We start from the raw sequence: 17,622 nt of genomic DNA, 5'->3' as shown, positions 1-17,622 counted from the left end.
GTCAGAGAGAGAGAGAAATGGAGGAGAGGGAGAGATCAGAGAGAGAGAAAGGGAGTGAGGGCCAGAGGGAGAGCTCGCCGCTGGAGAGAGAGAGAAAGAAAGAGAGGGAGGGAGAGGGAAAAATGCGGGTTTTTGTGATTTTGGGAGAAAGAGTTTTTAGTCAGGTGTTTTGTATCTTATTTTAGTTGGTGTAATAATTCTAGTTGTCAAATGTTCATTGATGGGCACAAAGGAGGTGGTGTAAACCACCTCCTTATAGAAGTTATCCTCATACATTAATTTGACATAATGACATGAAAGAAATCTGTAGCTTTAGCTTTATTTTTAGCATTAGCTTACCATGGAATGCCACTTGGAAACGTGTGGATATGAGTCCCTATGTCGAATTAATGTGTGGATATGAGTCACTATGTCAAATTAATGTATATGGATATGAGGCCATATCCATATACATTAATTTGACATAGTCCAGATCCATAGACATTAATTTGACATAGTGACTCATATCCGTATACATTAGTTAAAAAACTAATGGACATCGGTCACTATGTCAAAACATTAAAAAAAATATATTTTAATGTATTTTCAAAACATTAAAAAAAAAAAAGGAAAAATATAAAAAAGCCTCCTAAACTACCAGCCATTTTCGATTTAGCTCCCTAATGTTCTAAAAGTGATAAAGTAGCCCCCCAAACTACCAAACGTTTGTATTTTGGCCACTCCGTTAGTCAAAACCGTTAGTCTAGACGGAAACTGCAAAGCGACATCGTTTGGTTAGGGGTAAGTTACTAAAATACCCTTGTATGATTTTTTTTTTTATTAATTTTTTTTTTAAAAAAAAATTTATTAAAGAAGGAGCAAAACAGTGCTGTTTTGCTTAGGGTTCCCTTACCCTAAGCAAAACGGTTCGCTTTTTGCTTAGGGTAATAGTTGTCTATATACAATATCTTGATCGCTTCCTTCACGTAGCCCCCGATCGTCTCCTTCATGTAGCCCCCCGCACGGTGCCGTCTGATTGTAACCTTCATGCAGCCCCCCGCACGGTGACATCTGATCATCTCCTTCACATAGGCCCCCGCATGATGCCGTCTACCTGATTGTCGCCTTCACGCAGCCCCCGCACGGTACCGTCTCGCAGCCCTCGCACAATGTGGTCTCGTAGCCCCTACATGGTGCCATCTGCCTAATCGTCTCCCTCACGTCTCCCTCACACAGACGGTCCGGTCATCCTGCAAAACCTCAAAACCTGCAACACCTTCCGTCCCCTAAAACCCGCTGTCCATCCAGCCGATCGGCCACTGAAGGTAGCCCACTAATTTCCCAATTGAGTTGTTCCTATTTTTAAGGGTTTGGGGAGAATGGCTTTGATTGTTTTGTAGATGTATTGATGTTTTGATTTAGTGTGAAGGAAAATTGGCTTTATAGTGTCCGAAAGTGATATGGGTCCCTATGTTTAGAAGATTTTTGTATGTATATTTTTTCCTTGTCTGCAAACCCGTTGTTTTTTAATTTAATTTTTTTGGTTAAAAATTGAAAGTTATTGGTTGATGTGTTTATTGTCTGCTTATTGTCGGATGGGTTGGTTGTATGCTTTGTTTTTTTGCATTCTGCCTTTCCTTTGTTCTGTGGTCCCCCTTGTTGTAATGCATGCCACCTGTGGTCCCCTTTGTTGTCTGTTGTAAAGGAAAAGAAAGAAGAAAAATCTGAACAAACCATGACAAGCAATACATCATAAGGTGACCGAAAATTAACAAAAAAGAAATGAAATTGTCCAAATGTAGAGCACCTACCCTGCTTCTTTCAACCTACGGCTTGGGTGTCGAATTTTGATTTTTGTATGCTACATACCGCCATTTTATTTAAAATGCACTCCCAACAAATGAGGAACTTTCAACAATTTTATTTAAAAACGCATCTTGGGCTTGCAAAATCTTAAATGAACTCAAATAGAAAGTATACATTAACAAAGAACCTTAGAAGTTGTATATATTTTGGCACGAAAAAAATCGTTAGATGTCGGCTGGTTGTTGTTCTAACAGTAAAATTCAGACATAAAATGCTTTTGTATTTTTATTTTTTCTTATAAAAAATGATTCGAACTTCTTCCGTATATATTGAATTAAAAAACCTACTTGCTGGTAGCCGTTAGAACCACTCTTTCATAAAAATGTTGGAAAAAGTTAAAAAGAAAGTGAAAATGTCATTAAAAAACACAAATGTCGACGAATTAGTTGCATCCGTGGCCCAAATATACACGTTTTTCTCCTTTATGATGTGAGAGTTTGAATATTCAAATATTACCATTTTCTTCTCTTCGTTTCCTTTTTCTTTTTATTTTTTCTTTTCATTTTATCTCTCCTTAATTATATGCATCATGCATGCATGGGAGAGGACAGAAATACGAATATGTCTCACTTTCGTGATATTTTGTTGCTAAGTTTGAGAATGTCGAAGTTGACAAGAATGATGATGTTTTTATTTTTTTTTAATCTTTTATTTCTTATTTTTTATTTCTGTAAGGGAAGCTTTCATATAAAATACTCATATGATCATATAAAGCTACATGTGCCTTTATAATTGGGTGTACATAATTAATGACCATATATTGTCTAGATTTGTTTCCGAGATGTTCCCTTACTTTAGATTGCATGCCTTGTACAATTTAATGTTAATTATTATTTTTATTTTTCCTGTGAAGTGACTTTAATTAATTAGTTAAAGTTAAATTGTACTTAATAGTAGTTGATATTTACGTAAGCTTGAATTTATTATTTTTTTTATATTTTATTGAGTTGTTAATTTTCTTTAATTCTTTTATTGTTTAGGATAACTATACGAGAGCTTGTGTTTGAGGTGCATTACGGTGGTAAGATTAATAGGGGGTTTACGTGCACATATGTGGGGGGTGAGGTAGATGTGCATGATGAGACGTATGACAAGGACAAATTGTCCTTTTTTTAGATTGAGGGTATAGTAAAAAACTATGGATACAAGTCAGGGGATCTGGTGTATTACTTACAACCAGGTTGTACTTTTCAAGGGAATTTGAAATTAATTTCATCAGATCATAATGTCTTGAAAATGGTTGCTGCACATAAAGGGGTACCGGTTATTGAGTTGTACATTGTTTCATTTGATGAGGCTGCAGTTAATGATGATGAATATGAAGACGATAATGATGATGATGATGATGAATATGGTGAAAATAATAGGATTGATCGAGATGATCCTTATTGGGAAGAAGTATTCGAACCAGACTTGTTTGATGAAGATAACAACCTACCTGGGCCATCCATGGCAGGAGGAAATGTTGAGGAGGGTGGTGTTGGGGGTAATGTGGAGGGTGATGGGGAGGGTAATAAGGGTGAGGATGGGGATGAGGATAATGATGAGGAGGGGGAGAGTGATGAGGCGGTGGAGGATGATAATCAAAATGCAAATGCAAGGGGAGCTAAAAAAGATAGTGGAAGGGGTCAATGCTATGGTGATGAGGTTGATGATGATGATGCAAACTCTAACATGGCCCGGAGTGACATTCTTGTATCCCCTCCTATAAGTGACGAGGAGAATGAGGTTTCATCAATTTCCAGATGTGTAACTAGGCGAACAGAGTTTTAACAGATTGAAATGTCGAATCCACAGTTGAGTAATGGGCAGATGTCTCCCTCAATCAAAGTCTTTAGAGAAGCAATTAGGGAAAACAATTTGAAGAAGGGGAAGGATATAAGGTTTAAAAAAAAATTACCTAGCCAAATGTATTGTCGTATGCAAGGATCCAGGTTATAGGTATCGGGTTTACGGTCGTAAATGCAAGGATCAAGAGTCATTTGAAATCAAATTGATACATGATAAGCACACTTGTACAAGGCAGCATAGGAATTCGACTGTGAAATGTGGATGAATTGTTGATAAACTTATTGACAAGTTTAAAGTGCAACCTAACATGCCGTTGAAGGCAATTCTTGGGGAAGTGAAACACAAGTGGGGTGTTGATGTTAATAATTGCCAATTGTATAGGGCTAGAAGAATTGCAAAGAAAATGTTTCAGGGCAAAGTAAAGCTGCAATACAATAAGCTTTGGGATTATTGTGAAACCATTAGACAAGCGAATCGGGGTAGTTGTGTGATGATGAAGGTTGATAGACCTTTACCTGACCATCCAGCATGTTTCCAAAGGTTGTATTTCTCATTGGCTGCCATGAAAAAAGATTTTTGAGCTGGTTGTAGGCCTATCATTGAGTTGAATAGATGCTTTTTGAAAGGGACTTATAAGGGACAACTTTTGTCAGCCATTTCGACGGATGACAATAATAACATGTACCCAGTGGCTCTTGTAGTTGTTGAGGCAAAAACCAAAGACAGTTGGATATGGTTTCTTAAGACTTTGGTCTCAGATCTTGGCACCCCCCCTACACAAGGATGGACATTTATTTCTGATCGTCAAAAGGTAACTATATTATAAGTTCATTATGTTTATTTATTTTTGTTTTTCATTGTTTTCATCAAAAGATAACCAAGTGTTGTTTATTATTCATTGTGGTTGTAGGGGCTACAACCAGCATTTGACGTGGTGCTTCCTAGCGGTGACCATCGGTTTTGTATGAGGCATTTGTATGCGAACTATAGAGACGCAGGGCATCGTGGTCTTGCATTGAAGGACAAGTTATGGGCTGCGGCTGCAGCATACACTGAAGCTGAATTCCATAAGGAAATTGATGAATTGAAGCATATAAGCGAGGATGCATACAACTACTTGTCAAATGTTGACCCAAGCTTATGGTCCAGGGCTTGGTTCAATATATTCCCGAGGTGTGATCTACTTGTCAACAACCTCTGTGAGTGCTTCAATGCTTACATCCTGAATGCGCGTGACCTGCCGATCATATCCATGCTGGAATTCATAAGGAAGAAGTTGATGAAGAGAGATTAAGTGAAGAGGGATGGCATCCGCACCATGATTGGTAGGCTATGTCCAAAGGTTATTGCCAAATTGGACAAAATTGGACAGGTTGCTGGGCATTGCTACAACACATAAGCTGGGGCTGGGTTATACGAAGTAGCCCACAATAATAAACAATATGTTATGAATTTGTTAAGGAAAACTTGTGGCTGTAGACAGTGGGACATGACAGGAATCCCCTGTGCATATGCAATGTCTGCAATTTAGTTTTTTAATGCAAACCCCGAGGATTACGTAGATGATTGGTATACTATCGAGATGTATAAAAAGACCTATGATGACATTGTGTATCCAATGCCTGGAGAGGACCAATGGGTGAAGACTAACTACGACCAAGTGGACCCCCTAGAAGTAGAATACAATCAGGGAGGCCCAGAAAAGTAAGGACAAGGGGTCTAGAAGAGCCGGTTAATCAATACCGTATGAGGAAGGGTGGAGTGAGGATAAGATGCGGCAAATGCAGAGGGATTGGACACAATAGCAGAGCATGTCCACGGAACAAAACAGAGGCAATGAATTATAGGAGAGGAGGCAATAGTGCAAGACAACATGAGGTGAGTTACTACATGTTTTTCTTTTTTTTTGTTTCTCCTGTTCATTATATATATTGTATTATGTTAATATTTGACAAGTTTATTATCATAGGTACAACATGATAGTGGTCGAAGTTTACATGGTCCGACCCCAACTCCCTAGCCAACCATTGATGCTGAAACAGTAAGTGATAATCTGTTTAAATGTCATTACTCATTGCAATTAGTTCACGATGCTATTAGTTTTGCACTTTTCAGTAGCAATCTACAACGTCAACTTCGCCAATTCAGCTCCAAAACCTATCTTCTGATCAGCTATTTGGGCATCAAACTGTGACATAGAGAGCATAGCTTCTTCGTCAACCCACATAAAAAATCACAACCACAATCACCTTCGTTTTGCATACTTCATAAATGAGAATTACTAACCAATTCACAAACAGAGTGTAATATAATTCACAATGGAGTTCTTCCATGTTATTTGATTTCAGAGAGTCAAAAAGAAAAGAAGAAAAAAAAAAAAAACAGACAACAACAAAAGGAGACCTTCTAAGCTTTCAAACTATTTCTATTTCTGGAGTGTGAAACAGTTACATCTCTATACATGGTTTTCCTTCAATTTTCCAATACTCCAATGGAAGAGACACAAAAACTTTATCAAACAAGGCCGACCTTATTTGGTAATGGACATCCCTAAGTCTAATAAAAAAAAAAAAAAGTCAAAAGACCCACCTTTATAATTAACATTATCTTTATTTGCTTAGAAAAATAAATAAATAAATAATTGATGTCTGCTCTAAGAGACAGAGAAAGCTAAAATGGTCACATGGAATGGGAATATATACCATGTAATTATTATTATTATTATTATTATTATTATTGGGAGCGGGAATGGGGGAATATGTACAAAGTTGACCTCCCTCTAAAGTCTAATTACATACGTTTTCATCATGTACATAAAAACAATGTCATTAAACTTCAAGAAGCAATTAACCAAATTATTAAGGCAAAAGAGGATAATAATTAAACTTATGACTATGTGTATTAATTGTGAGTATCAAAATGAATTTGAGGAGATTTGGTTTATATATAATTGAGTGGTTAATTGTCAAATCATTAGAATGCCATGTCTCTCTTGTAATGATGGGATTGGCTCTAATTGATTTGTTTTAAAGCAAATCTAATTGGTCCAAAAATATCTCTATGAACAGAAGAAATAAAAAATAAATAAAAAAACAATGCTGGTTATATATCTTCATCAAGGTTCTTTTTGAAGCAAGAATCTACATGAAAAGCAAACGCCACATAATGGAGAAAAAGGTGGTGTCTTTACTTATTAAAAGATAACAAGCCACTGTCCAACATTCTTTCAGCAAGAATATGATGGTCCTAAAGCAAATAACACCACAAAGTAAATATGCTATTGGGATACAAAGTGATGAACGGGTTTCAGAAAATGGGGTCTTGCATTTCAAAAGTAGATGAATATGTTCATCAAATATCTTTTTTTCTATTTTTTTTTCTTCTATTTTTTTTTTTTTTCTTTCTTTCATTTTTTGGCAGCTTACCTACTCAAACAAATTCATATTATTGGAGGCCTAAGTCTTCTATTCTCACCACAGAATCAAATGAAAAATGTCTAATATAAGTAGTCATCATCAAAAACATGAAATGGAACCCACAAAAAAGCAGAGACCCACAAATGGAACCCACAAAAAAACATTGGCTACACAACATGTAACACATCTCTTAGAAGAGACTCACAAATCCAAACTAGCAATCACTGTACAAAATTCAATCAAATGGAGAAAAGCAACAAGAAAGAAAGAAAAAAAATCGAAAACCCCTAATTTTTAAAACCTAAATTCGCACCTTGTATTTACCACATCCAATAAACCTTCTACCAAGATTTTTCTGCGTATGAGAAGTCATCACTCGTGATTCAATTCCACATAGGCATTTCGTACACGCAGAGGTAGACTTCGCCGGTGAACTTCCCACTGACAGTACACAGCCACTCGCATCATCTTCGCCGGCGAACTTCTCCATCGTTGACGACGGGACGACGGGACCGACCGCGTGAGTGAGTCGTGAGGGAGACGATCGGGCAGACGGCATCGTGCTGGGGCTGCGAGACGGCAGCGTGCAGGGGACTGGGAGACGGCAGCGTGCAGGGGCTGCGTGAAGGCGACGATCGGGCAGACGGCACCATGCGGGGGCTGCGTGAAGGAGATGATCAGACGACACCGTGTGGGGGCCTGCGTGAAGGAGACAATCGGGGGCTGCGTGAAGGAGACGATCAAGATATTGTATATATACAACTATTACCCGAAGCAAAAACGGCGCCGTTTTGCTTAGGGTAAGGGAACCCTAAGCAAAATGGTGCCGTTTTGCTCCTTTAAAAAAAAAAAAAAAAAAAAAAAATCATATAAGGGCATTTTAGTAACTTACCCCTAACCAAACGACGTCGTTTTGCAGTTTCCATCCAGACTAATAGTTTTGACTAACGGAGTGGCCAAAATGCAAATGTTTGGTAGTTTGGGGAGCTACTTTATCACTTTTGGAACATTAAGGGGCTAAATCGAAAATAGCTGTTAGTTTAGGGGGCTTTTTTATATTTTTCCAAAAAAAAAAAAAAAAATTACTAAGGAGTTGTGGGAGGTTGAAGCTAAAAAAACGTTTTTGAAAAGAAATTGATGAGAATGCAAAATGTTATATTTTTCTCCCTTAATGTTTAGTCTTTTATACTTATTTGGTGCCTAAATGTACTCATTATTCTTTTATTTTGATTTAGGATGCAAATGGAGGTGTTAAATGCAAAACAAAGCTAATTGGGCAATTTTGGACAGTTTCGATATCGCTTTGTAATCTGGGCATAACTCTCTCATACAAGCTTCGATTGAGATGATTCCAGATGCAATGGAACACCAAGAAAAAGATCTACAACTTTTATGGTTTACGTTTTGAGAGATACTGAATGCATATAAGTAGAAATCGGGCTTTAAGTTGCTGCACCTACACTGTTGACGTTCTGGAGCGTTCCTTAGCATACAAATCTAATATACGGATCTGACGCGGTTTATTTGCGGAAGTTTTCAAATCTGGTGCACGAAAGTTCCAGTTGAAAATACCACCTTCCTAGTTATATTAGGACTTTATTTTATTTTTAATATTTTCCTTAATTAGTCAGATTTGGATATTGTTATTTTAGGATAATATTTAGAATATTTTTTTTAGGAGATTTTGTAGGCTTCTAATATGAGGCATGAATGTGTATAAAGAGGGGGGGAATCATCAGACTAGAGACGCATCTTCTCCCCTCTTCTCTAACTTCTCCTTTGAGTTTTAATCATGGCCCTATGCGGCTAAACTTTCATGATTGGTCGAAGGAAACGGAAGCCTCGGAATCAATAAAACTGTGAGATCTAATTTGTTTTTATTGTTCAATTTATGATTTGAGTATCAGATGTTCTTCTGTGCCTATTTTCATGATTATCTTGTTTAATTACTAGGAGGCCTACTAGTTTATTATTCATTTCAATCTACTACTAGGTTAGATATCAAATCTGTAATTGTTTGATCCCTCCAATTTATGAAGCAACAAAGATTTAATGATTTGCTGCGTCAGAAAATATTAGATCGTAGGAAGAATGTTCGACAAAATTAAATGCAACCGCTTGTGCTTGAGTTTTTTAACTTCATCAATCTCTTTAATTCTTAAGGCTGCTACTAGATTAAACCTTTAGCGCTTGTCTTGGGTTGTTTAGTAGTTAAAGTTAATTAGATCGTTTGTTTTCTAATTAACTGCGACTAAGAAGAGATAGGAAAATAGTTCAAACGGTGAATATTCAAAGTATGAATTGATATATATTTGCATCGATGTCAGTTGTAAAATTCTGATGGTGGATGTTGACTTATACCAATGTTTGTTCTTTAGATTGATTTCGATATTTTAATATGAATTGTTCCTTAGTTGTTCTTCTTAAAATTGTTTTCGTTATACTCAAACCTCCTCTCCACCACCCCCCCCCCCCCCCCCCCCCCATCCTTGTTCACCTAGCATAAAACTAGGTTAAATATTCTCCGTGGGAACGACCCTTACTCACACTACTACATGTATTTTTAGAAGTATAGGTTTTAGTTTTGGTTGCCAGCGACAACACACCAGAAATTAAAATTATTTTCAAAACATAAAAGAAATAAAGTATTGGAATCATTACTTACTAAGTTTATGTTGATTAGTTTATTTTTTATTTTTTATTTCAGCTAGGAAGATGCTCAGTAGGTGGCTCAATTAGCAGGGTAGCAGAGATGGAATGACAAATGTTAGAGTATATCATGGAGTTCAAGAATAATAGTCATAGTTAAACGAATATCACTAAGTCACACTTAAAAACTATCACCGACTTACAATTGATGTCTACTTATAGTTAAAGACTATCACCCAGCTAACCTAGCTAGTGTAGAAGTCTATTTGTATTTAACATGATTCTCATATAAATAAGAGCATGTTATATTGTAAATTCATTCCATTAGGCCATGGGGTTGGTGATTGTATGGACCTAATTGTATTGAAGTTGGTTGTATTTTGGTCGTAAATATTAATGTATTTTGTTTGAAACTATTATGGATGTTGGTGTTTAATATCACTGCAAAAAACTTTTTGATTAGTAACGAAACATTAGTAATGTGTGCGGCGTGTTACTAATTTGGACATTACTAAATCAGCAATCATCAAATCCTAAGTGATTAGCAATGTCAAAGTATACGAAGGTCATACTCAACAATATTCAGGTTTAGTGACGTGTATAAATGTTGCATAAACAACTTCAACATTATATCTACACTACCAACACATACCTGAGTTTATATACATAGTTTCAATGATAATCCATTCAAAATGTCAAAATGATCTGAAATTACGAAGCATATATATGATCTACGCGTATATATATATATATACTAAAAATCACAATGTTAAGACTAGGAAAACACCAAGCATTTCCGTGTGTGTATATATATATAATATTAATACTAAAAATCACAATGTTATTTATTTTTAATAACATTGGGAGTAAGTCGATTGATCGCTTCATAATTGTTATATTAATTTGAATAGTGTAACTATCAATACAATATGATAAATATATCTATGGTTTACCAATTAATCAATTTATAATGCTAATCATTTCATCAGAGATATATGATTCAAGCCACAGCGTCATGCATGGTATATATATGTGGTAGTCATTATATGAATCGGTATGATTTTATGATTAAATTATATATATCACACCAATTCCCAATGCCAATATGATTAAATCTTATAAATCATACCAATTTTTATTAGATTATATATATGTACATTTTTCCTTCGATAATGTTAAATATTGTTTTTTGTAAGGTCAAAATAGTTAACAGTATGTCCAGTGTAGCAGTGTGTGATGAGATCTGCTATACTGGCAACCATACTTAATAGTCTTAGGTTCTAGTAGTCACATAAATTGGACAGCTAGGCGAGGTGCTCATACAAGCTCAAGCAGATCTTCTCACGGTGGAAGAAATTTGACAGGTAAAGAAATTGTTCTGTGAGTTACGTACGTACTTAATTACTTAATTAAAAACGAATAAACCTCAGTTCCAAGAAATTATATCTTCAACGAAAACATTCAATGAGTAAGCGGGAGCCCTTTTCAAATTAAGAAGCTATTCAAGAACACATGGAAAGCTTTATATACTTCAGTAACATGAAGAATTTATACTTAAGCAATAAATGGAATGCTTTCTACTTTTAGATAAGGTGTAAATTTTACCTTCTTTAGTATATATTATTATGAAATATATAATGGAATTATTATGAAAACTAAATAAATCATTTTCATATATACTAATATAATGTTAATAGTATAATATTTTAGTGTCTTTATTAATATGAAAATAATAAATAAGAAAAAAAAAATAGTAACATGCTAGTTTGACACGTTACTAATTAGTTAGACACGTTAGCAATTGGTAACGTGTCAAATTTAACATGTTACCAACATATTTAGTAACGAGTTACAAATTGACACGTTAATAAATAGTAACGTGGCAAAAAGAAATGAACAGCAGACACGTTACTAATACTGAAGTTTTTTGTAGTGTATTTAGCCTACATAATCCACTTGGTCATATGGCAAAATAGTATTTTGAAAAGAGTAATGATATACGTACTCTTACTTTCCTACTCTTACTCTTATACATTTTTAGATGACACCCATTTTCACCATTGAATTTATGATAAATTACTATTGGATTTTGATCCAATGGTGAGAATGGAATCACTTAATAATGTGTTAGAGTGAGAGTAAAAAAATAGAAGTGCGTGTAACATTACTCAAAAGAAAAACAATTAAGAGAAAAGGAAATCGACTAGATCCTACACGTTAAATGGGTCACATATACTATGTTGTACCTAGGAGTGAAAATGCGGATGAGGATGCGGTTATTAGCAATACCCATATCCGCAAAATGCGGATATTTTTGGTATCCGTATCCGCATCATGCAATTATTATATGCATCCATGCGGTTAATAAATGCAGTTATTATCCGCTATTCGCATATGAGGTAATAAGCGTTTTGAAGTTGTAATTATTGCTTTTAGTAAAAGCAAAAAAGCATTATCTATAATTGAATAATATTATTCATATCAAACTTGCTAATCATTTTGTGATGAAATTTTAATTTCACACATTATTTAGCTTCTTGTATCATCTATGTATAGTTGGAGTCGGGAAAAAAAAGTTTGAAAATAATAATAATAATAATAATAATATAAGACAATTAAGTCAAAACTAATTAGAAGATCATTTACCAAACATTAAAATCCAACAACATTACAAATCCAGCAAATATAAAAAATAAAAATAAAAAATAAAAAAAAAATTCGAAAAAATAAATTACAAATCCAACAAATATAAAAAAAATAATAATAAAATAAAAAAAAAATTAAAACAGGGTTGTGGTTATGAGGGGTGAAAATGACTTTGAAATGATAGTAGAAAATAACCTAACCGAAAAGGTTACAAACCTATCAAATTTAAAATGATGTCGTTTCAATGAATTTAATTTTGTTGATAATGGCTCAAATTGTCAATAAGTGTGAAGATAATTGCTGGAAAATATCAATATTCAAGTTGATGGGTTCAAGCCATATTTATCTATAAAAAGATAATGTTAGTTTTAAAAGGAGTTCAAGAACAACTGGAATTGAATTTTTTGGAGAAAACGTGTGTTGATAAACATGTGGGCTGCAATGCTTATCTTCATCATAGAAAAGACTTTGTATTCATGATGATTTCGTTTTCCCAGTAGCAATTGGATTAAAATTGTTCTCCTATTTTTCATGATTAAGCCTCTATAAAAGGACATGCAGTCCTTGGTTAAGGTGGATCCGGAAAATTCAAATTGGTGAGAGCACTTTGTGGCATTTACAAAGTATAGAAAGTTTTTTTTTTACTAGGAATTTGAGAGGGACAGTTGAGTGGGGTGTACAAGGGGTTAAGGGCTTAGGTTTGGGATATTAAACTTGAGCGGTTCAGGCTTGTACTATTATACTTAATATTTCTCAATAGTAAAGAAGGAGACCGGATCACGCCCCATAGACGTAGGCATATTGCCGAACCACGTAAACTTTGTGTACGTGTGTGATTAGTGTGTGTTCTCGTGTGTTTTCTTTCCAAACTTGTCTTTTGTATAAAGGGTTGGTGGAAAATTGGTTACCAATTAATTATCAATTTTCTCAACAAATTTATATAATTATATATAAAGCAAATGTGGATCATATTCTAAAATCATAATTTGCATCTGTACGGGGGTGTTTGGCAACCGGGATGTGCCCACCTAGATACTGTGCAATTTGGGTAATGGTGCCTTCCAACACGTGACCCATCAAACCCAATTTTTAAAATTACATTTTTACCCTTTTATTTCCTTTTCCAGCGCACGGTCTCTATCTCCCTCACAGAGTCTTCTCCAAAGCCAACCTTTGCCAAAACCCTCCGACTCTGTGAGATTGAGGTCTGGTTTAGTGCCACGCATCGTTTTGTGGTCATTCTTGGCGACTGATAAAAGTCACAGTTGGCGCAGAAAGCGACCATGGACGTTATGAGCCAGTTGCGGAGGCAGTTGCTTGAACACACTGCTTTTCTACGTAAAGAGAGCAGCTTTTTAGAGATTGTTTGAAATATGATTGGGTGAAGTGGATCTCTAGGTGGGTTTGTTTTGTGAAGCCTCTGTTTGTTTCTTAGGATTATTATTATTATTTTTTTTTTTTCTAGGATTTTGGTATTTTTTTTATTGGATTAGTTTTGCCCGGAGGAATAGAGTGAATACTAGATACTGCCCAGAAGATAATTGAAGACGTGCTATGAATTTTCCATATTGAAAGGCTTAAACTTGATCAAAAACACATGGAGGCTTTGAAGTTTTCCCGGAAAATTAGCCGTTTTTTCCATTGAAGCAAACGGAATTTAAACTGATCTCTTTTCTTCTTTCTTTCAATTTTTTTGGGCGTTAGAGCAATTCTAAATGAGGGGTTTTTGTTGGTGGTGAAAAGGGATTTTTGGACGACCAGTGCAAGATGAGAACAACCCAGATTTTGTGGTTGAGGTTGTGTCGATTTTCTTTGAGGATTCTGAGAAGCTCTCAACATGGCCAGAGCTCTGTGAGTGTTTCTTATTGATGTGGTTGATTTTGGAGAAAAAGTTGATTTTATATGTTTTGGGAGAAGGAAAGTACTTCACTTATAGGAGAAAATTATCATTGAATTCTTTTCCACTTGTGTAGAGAACAGAAAATTGTGGATTTCAAACAGGTAGATGCCCATGTTCATCAGTTCAAGGGCAGTAGCGAGTTCTGTGGGGCAGTGAAGTGAGTGTCGAGGTGTGAAGAGAAAGACAAGGACAATATGGTCAAATTTTCCTCAATATTGAAGTTGAAAATCCAAAGTTTGCGGGTCAACATTGGCAACCGGTCAAAAGGTAAACAGTGTCTAGGTACAATACGTATGTAGGTCAATTTTACCGGTTCTGTACGCCATCGTTTCAGTGGCTACGCTCTTATCCGAATTACGCGTAAAGACTGAGTGCTAGACGACATTGACCTTGACTTGGAGCTTGACTTAAGGTGCCCCCCACAATTTAACTCATGGTCGGAGGGATCCAGGTTTTCTTTCTTTCTATTTATTTTAATTTTTTTTAAGAGTATTTGGGAAAGTATTGGGTATGTTTGGCGAAGTTTTATTTTATTTTTTATGAAATAATTAATAATAAAAATTAATTAATGTAATATAAATAGTTTTAAATCTTTGTAAGATAAAATAAAGAAAGTTGTTTCTTAATACGAAAAATAAAAAATAAAAAAAATATTTTTGAAGAAAAAAAAAAGAGGAAAAATGCTTGCCAAATGTTATTTTCCAAGTTGATAGGGACTTTATGTCCTTGGGGTGATGCAATCTAGACACCTATCAAGTATGTGGTGGGGAAACCGTTGGATTAGCTGAAGAAGAATTGTTAGTTAATTGTGGTGGGGACAAATCAATTAATTGGGATGATATGTCGGTGAATATCAATTATAAATTTATTTATTTTTTTATAGTTGATTTTTACTGATATCGTCAAGTTATATAACAATTGCACAGCTGTAAATAAAAGATGAAACTTCGAATGTAGCAAGCGTAAGAAACAACTGGGCTAGATATCACTTGGGGGAAATTAGTGGCAAGTGGAAGCTGGAATTCATATTTTATTATCAAAACGTCAAAAATTCTTCTTATCCTCGAAATTAAGATATCATGAGGCTCACCTAACCCATTTTGAATAGAATAGTCAAGGAAAACTCAGTAAATAACGCTATATTATATACCCACCATTCTCTTCTACAAATCATACACATCCTCAGAGACAAAAAAATGAAGGCCTATACCTTAATTCTCTCCTTAGCTTTCTTGCTTGGAACCTCCTCAGCAGAACAATGTGGAAGTCAGGCCGGTGGAGCTGTATGTCCAAATGGGTTGTGTTGTAGCAAGTATGGCTATTGTGGCAGCTCAACTGACTACTGTGGGTCTGGCTGCCAGAGCCAATGTACAACTGGTGGAACCCCATCCCCGACACCTAGCGGTGGCGGCAGCGATGTCAGCAGCATCATCAGCAGCTCTCTTTTCGACCAGTTGCTTAAATATCGAAACGACGGGCGATGCAAAAGCAACGGATTCTACACATACAATGCTTTCATCGCTGCTACACGATCTTTTGGTGGCTTTGGCACAAATGGTGATGTTAATACACGTAAAAGGGAGATTGCAGCTTTCTTGGCTCAAACCTCTCATGAAACCACAGGTGAGTAACCAATTTTTCTTTTATTTTGTTGTTTGTTGGATTAATTTGTTCAATTTAATTGCAAAAGACTATTAAAAATTTAATTTGGTGTAGGAGGATGGGCAAGTGCACCAGATGGCCCATATGCATGGGGTTATTGCTTTGTTACGGAAACCAACAAGCAAACCTACTGTACGCCGTCTAGTCAATGGTCGTGTGCTGCCAGCAAACAATATTATGGCCGGGGTCCGATTCAACTCACTCAATAAGTCTCTGAATTTAACATATAATTAGATCACATTGAATTATTGATACAATCATACAAGGCTATATAAATTAATCATAACTCGATCTATTTAATTAAACGGATCAAATCTCTAAACTTTAACGGTTCGTATTGGGTTTGTATGTTGTGTCAACAATTGTTAGCCTTAATATATATCATGTGTCAAGTTCAGGTCCTGTCGAATCATGAGTATAAAATTATATAAAGTCAACCTTAACCCGACTTCTTTAATTAAACGGGTCAAACCTATTAATTCTAACTCGATAATTTTGTGTTGGATTTGTTTAACAACCCCTACATATAATATTATCATAGACTTTGACCCCGTAGACTTCTGACGACTTTGATTGTTTAATCGGTGACTTTGACAGCAACTACAACTACGGGCCAGCAGGCAAAGCCATTGGAGTTGATCTCATAAGCAATCCAGATTTGGTAGCCACCGACGCAACAATATCATTCAAGACAGCCATATGGTTTTGGATGACCCCACAGGGAAACAAGCCGTCTAGCCATGATGTCATCATCGGAAAATGGACACCGTCCGCTGCGGACACGTCAGCTGGTCGGGTTCCGGGCTATGGTGTGATCACTAACATAATCAACGGTGGGTTGGAATGTGGGCATGGTGCTGATGATAAAGTGGCTGATAGGATCGGGTTCTACAAAAGGTACTGTGACATATTGGGAGTAAGCTATGGGGACAACTTAGATTGCTACAATCAGAGGCCTTTTGCTTAAGCTAGCTAGCTAGCTGCTATGACTCCAAAGCACGTATAATAATTAAGGAGACAATAATATAACCCTATGTAATTGGAGAGATTTTCTTGTTCGGTGAGAAAATTTCTACATTACAGCTGAATAAAGAAGTCAAGAGTTTTATTAATAAACTTGAATTTCGGAGGTGTAGCTTCCAGATCAACTGTATTGATGTTATGTCCAGCATTCAAACAGATTAGTGCATATGCAATTCTGAAATTGGAAAATATCATCTGGAAATATATTGCCATATCTTTTGCACTTGTCTTCGGTCTTCCACAAAACGGACAAGAAAATCGCATGTTGTAGTCCTTGGGGAAGTCAAGCAGCCCATGTGAATAAAACTTACTCAAGGAAAATCGAGAAGGACCAGAGCAACACCTTCGTTGTCTTGTCCTTAGCTTTCTTGCTAGGAACCTGCACAGAACAATGTGGAAGAAAAGCTAGGAAATGGCCTTCGTGTAGGAGGCTGGCCAGAAGCACAAGATGGTCCATATGCTTTATAAGAGAGAAATAAAGGAAAGCTTATTGCGACAAAACTAGGCCCTTGCCCTCCCGGCAGACTATATAGTTTGACACAGCCCGTCAACTCAAGACGAACTTAACACGAAGTTAGCAGAATAGGAGTGAGGGTTTTGACCCGTTTATAGTTGACCTATACATATAGTCTTATACCCCCATGTCTCGACATAATCCGAACCCTACTCTTGATATAAGGGTTGACAATT

At 35.9% G+C, this 17,622-nt stretch overlaps 2 protein-coding genes across 2 annotated transcripts; both read left to right on the top strand.

Annotated features, from left to right (window-relative positions):
- Positions 1 to 3,943: 3,943 nt before the first annotated feature.
- Positions 3,944 to 4,930, top strand: LOC132168246 (uncharacterized). The gene is made up of 3 exons (XM_088512657.1): positions 3,944 to 4,176; positions 4,228 to 4,447; positions 4,547 to 4,930. The coding sequence occupies exons 1-3, from the start codon at positions 3,944 to 3,946 to the stop codon at positions 4,928 to 4,930; spliced, it is 837 nt and encodes a 278-aa protein (XP_088368783.1).
- A 10,439-nt stretch (positions 4,931 to 15,369) lies between these two features.
- On the top strand, positions 15,370 to 17,064 carry LOC132178087 (endochitinase-like). Its single transcript, XM_059590544.2, has 3 exons — positions 15,370 to 15,870; positions 15,964 to 16,114; positions 16,507 to 17,064. Exons 1-3 carry the CDS (start codon positions 15,444 to 15,446, stop codon positions 16,874 to 16,876), a joined length of 948 nt encoding a protein of 315 aa, XP_059446527.2. The 5' UTR covers positions 15,370 to 15,443; the 3' UTR covers positions 16,877 to 17,064.
- Positions 17,065 to 17,622: the final 558 nt, after the last annotated feature.

This window comes from Corylus avellana, chromosome 2, assembly GCF_965113065.1.
Source record: "Corylus avellana chromosome 2, dhCorAvel1.hap1.2, whole genome shotgun sequence".
Classification (NCBI taxonomy): domain Eukaryota; kingdom Viridiplantae; phylum Streptophyta; class Magnoliopsida; order Fagales; family Betulaceae; genus Corylus; species Corylus avellana.
This window is presented reverse-complemented; position numbering and strand designations above follow the sequence as displayed.